The sequence below is a fragment of the Myotis brandtii genome, unplaced genomic scaffold, assembly GCF_000412655.1.
Source record: "Myotis brandtii unplaced genomic scaffold, ASM41265v1 scaffold952, whole genome shotgun sequence".
Lineage (NCBI taxonomy): Eukaryota > Metazoa > Chordata > Mammalia > Chiroptera > Vespertilionidae > Myotis > Myotis brandtii.
The window spans coordinates 28165-30860 of NW_005371930.1; the positions used below are offsets into that span (position 1 = coordinate 28165).

General features: G+C 68.4%; 1 protein-coding gene across 1 annotated transcript in view; it reads right to left on the reverse strand.

Moving 5' to 3' along the window:
* Positions 1-6: 6 nt before the first annotated feature.
* The window catches only part of TBC1D22A (TBC1 domain family, member 22A), a 155021-nt gene continuing 152331 nt past the window's right edge, over positions 7-2696 (reverse strand). The window contains exon 12 of the mRNA XM_014533159.1: positions 7-136. Within this exon, the coding sequence (XP_014388645.1) occupies positions 8-136 (129 nt within the window). The 3' untranslated portion in view covers position 7. The remainder of the gene's footprint in view (positions 137-2696) is intronic.

Consider the following 2696-nt stretch of genomic DNA (forward strand, 5'->3'; position numbering starts at 1 on the left):
GGACCCCTCACTTCTTGTAGTGATTGGGGGCGTCGGCGAAGGCGAACTTCAGGCGGTAGGCCTCGGCCAGCAGCAGGCTGACCTCCTCGTCGCCCCAGCGGGCCGTGGGCAGGTTCTGCAGGAACAGCAGCAGCTCCTGGGGAGAGACGGCAGGTCAGAGGGCACCGCAGGTCAGAGGGCACCGCAGGTCAGAGGGCACCACAGGTCAGAGGCCACCGCAGGTCAGAGGGGAATGCGTGGGGGGCCGCACACCAGGCTCTCAGCGGGACACAGGAAAAGGCACCTGGGCAGTGAGGGGGGCAGTGAGCCCAAGGCACCAGCCCCCTGTTGGAAGCAGCCTACAAAGCAATCGCGCCCCCTCCACACAGGGGGCAGGCACACAGGGGGAAGGCACACAGGGGGCAGGCACACAGGGGGCAGGCACACAGGGGCAGGCACACAGGGGCAGGCACACAGGGGCAGGCACACAGGGGGCAGGCACACAGGGGCAGGCACACAGGGGCAGGCACACAGGGGCAGGCACACAGGGGGCAGGCACACAGGGGCAGGCACACAGGGGCAGGCACACAGGGGCAGGCACACAGGGGGCAGGCACACAGGGGCAGGCACACAGGGGCAGGCACACAGGGGCAGGCACACAGGGGGCAGGCACACAGGGGCAGGCACACAGGGGCAGGCACACAGGGGCAGGCACACAGGGGGCAGGCACACAGGGGGAAGGCACACAAGGGCAGGCACAGTCCCAGCCCCCCTTCCCCCCCGGGCTGTGTGTGCAGCCATGTGGCCCTGCGCTGGGTCCGAGCCCCCCTCCCCGGCAGCTCCAGCGCTGGGTCTCTGGGGCTTGCCTGCCCCTCAGTCTGCCTCTTTGCATTCAGATACTTCCTGGGCCTGTCCGCAGGTCAGAGGGCACCGCAGGTCAGAGGGCACCACAGGTCAGAGGCCACCGCAGGTCAGAGGGGAATGCGTGGGGGGCCGCACACCAGGCTCTCAGCGGGACACAGGAAAAGGCACCTGGGCAGTGAGGGGGGCAGTGAGCCCAAGGCACCAGCCCCCTGTTGGAAGCAGCCTACAAAGCAATCGCGCCCCCTCCACACAGGGGGCAGGCACACAGGGGGAAGGCACACAGGGGGCAGGCACACAGGGGCAGGCATACAGGGGGAAGGCACACAGGGGGCAGGCACACAGGGGCAGGCATACAGGGGGAAGGCACACAGGGGGCAGGCACACAGGGGCAGGCATACAGGGGGAAGGCACACAGGGGGCAGGCACACAGGGGCAGGCATACAGGGGGAAGGCACACAGGGGGCAGGCACACAGGGGCAGGCATACAGGGGGAAGGCACACAGGGGGCAGGCACACAGGGGCAGGCATACAGGGGGAAGGCACACAGGGGGCAGGCACACAGGGGCAGGCATACAGGGGGAAGGCACACAGGGGGCAGGCACACAGGGGCAGGCATACAGGGGGAAGGCACACAGGGGGCAGGCACACAGGGGCAGGCATACAGGGGGAAGGCACACAGGGGGCAGGCACACAGGGGCAGGCATACAGGGGGAAGGCACACAGGGGGCAGGCACACAGGGGCAGGCATACAGGGGGAAGGCACACAGGGGGCAGGCACACAGGGGCAGGCATACAGGGGGAAGGCACACAGGGGGCAGGCACACAGGGGCAGGCATACAGGGGGAAGGCACACAGGGGGCAGGCACACAGGGGCAGGCATACAGGGGGAAGGCACACAGGGGGCAGGCACACAGGGGCAGGCATACAGGGGGAAGGCACACAGGGGGCAGGCACACAGGGGCAGGCATACAGGGGGAAGGCACACAGGGGGCAGGCACACAGGGGCAGGCATACAGGGGGAAGGCACACAGGGGGCAGGCACACAGGGGCAGGCATACAGGGGGAAGGCACACAGGGGGCAGGCACACAGGGGCAGGCATACAGGGGGAAGGCACACAGGGGGCAGGCACACAGGGGCAGGCATACAGGGGGAAGGCACACAGGGGGCAGGCACACAGGGGCAGGCATACAGGGGGAAGGCACACAGGGGGCAGGCACACAGGGGCAGGCATACAGGGGGAAGGCACACAGGGGGCAGGCACACAGGGGCAGGCATACAGAACAGGCCCCTGGGCTCCGAGGCAGGAGGGAGGGGCCGAGTCAGCGGTCAGCCCAGCCACGCTGAGGGCAGCGCATTTTCCTCACTTTTCCACGTTAGCGAACCTGACAACTGCAGTGAGGTTTGCGCACAACGACGTGGTGAGATCAGCGTGTCGGGTCCCTGTCTTTGTGCACGAGACGCCACACCAGCACAGCCAAGCAGCGCGGCCGCTCCCGCCCTCCTCCGGTCAGCCTGGCCCACACACTCTCCACGCTGACACGCACTGTCCCACGGGGTCAGTGAAGGCCGTAAGGACAGAACCGGCCCAGCGATCGCCCGGAGGCCTGGGGTCCCAGCCCTGACCCAGCACAGCCCCTGGGCTCAGCATCGGGTGCGCCTGGGCCACGCCCGGTTCTCAGAGAGACCGGCAGCTGACTGTCCCCTGGACACACCAGCGCCCCAGCAACAGTGGGCCCGACGGAGAAACAACGCTCACATCCTGCCTGCCCGCCTGCCCCACCTGACCTGTCCCCCCACCCCCAGCCTCCCTCCCGGGGCCCCTGTGGGGAGAGGCCTACAAGTCTCCCCATGG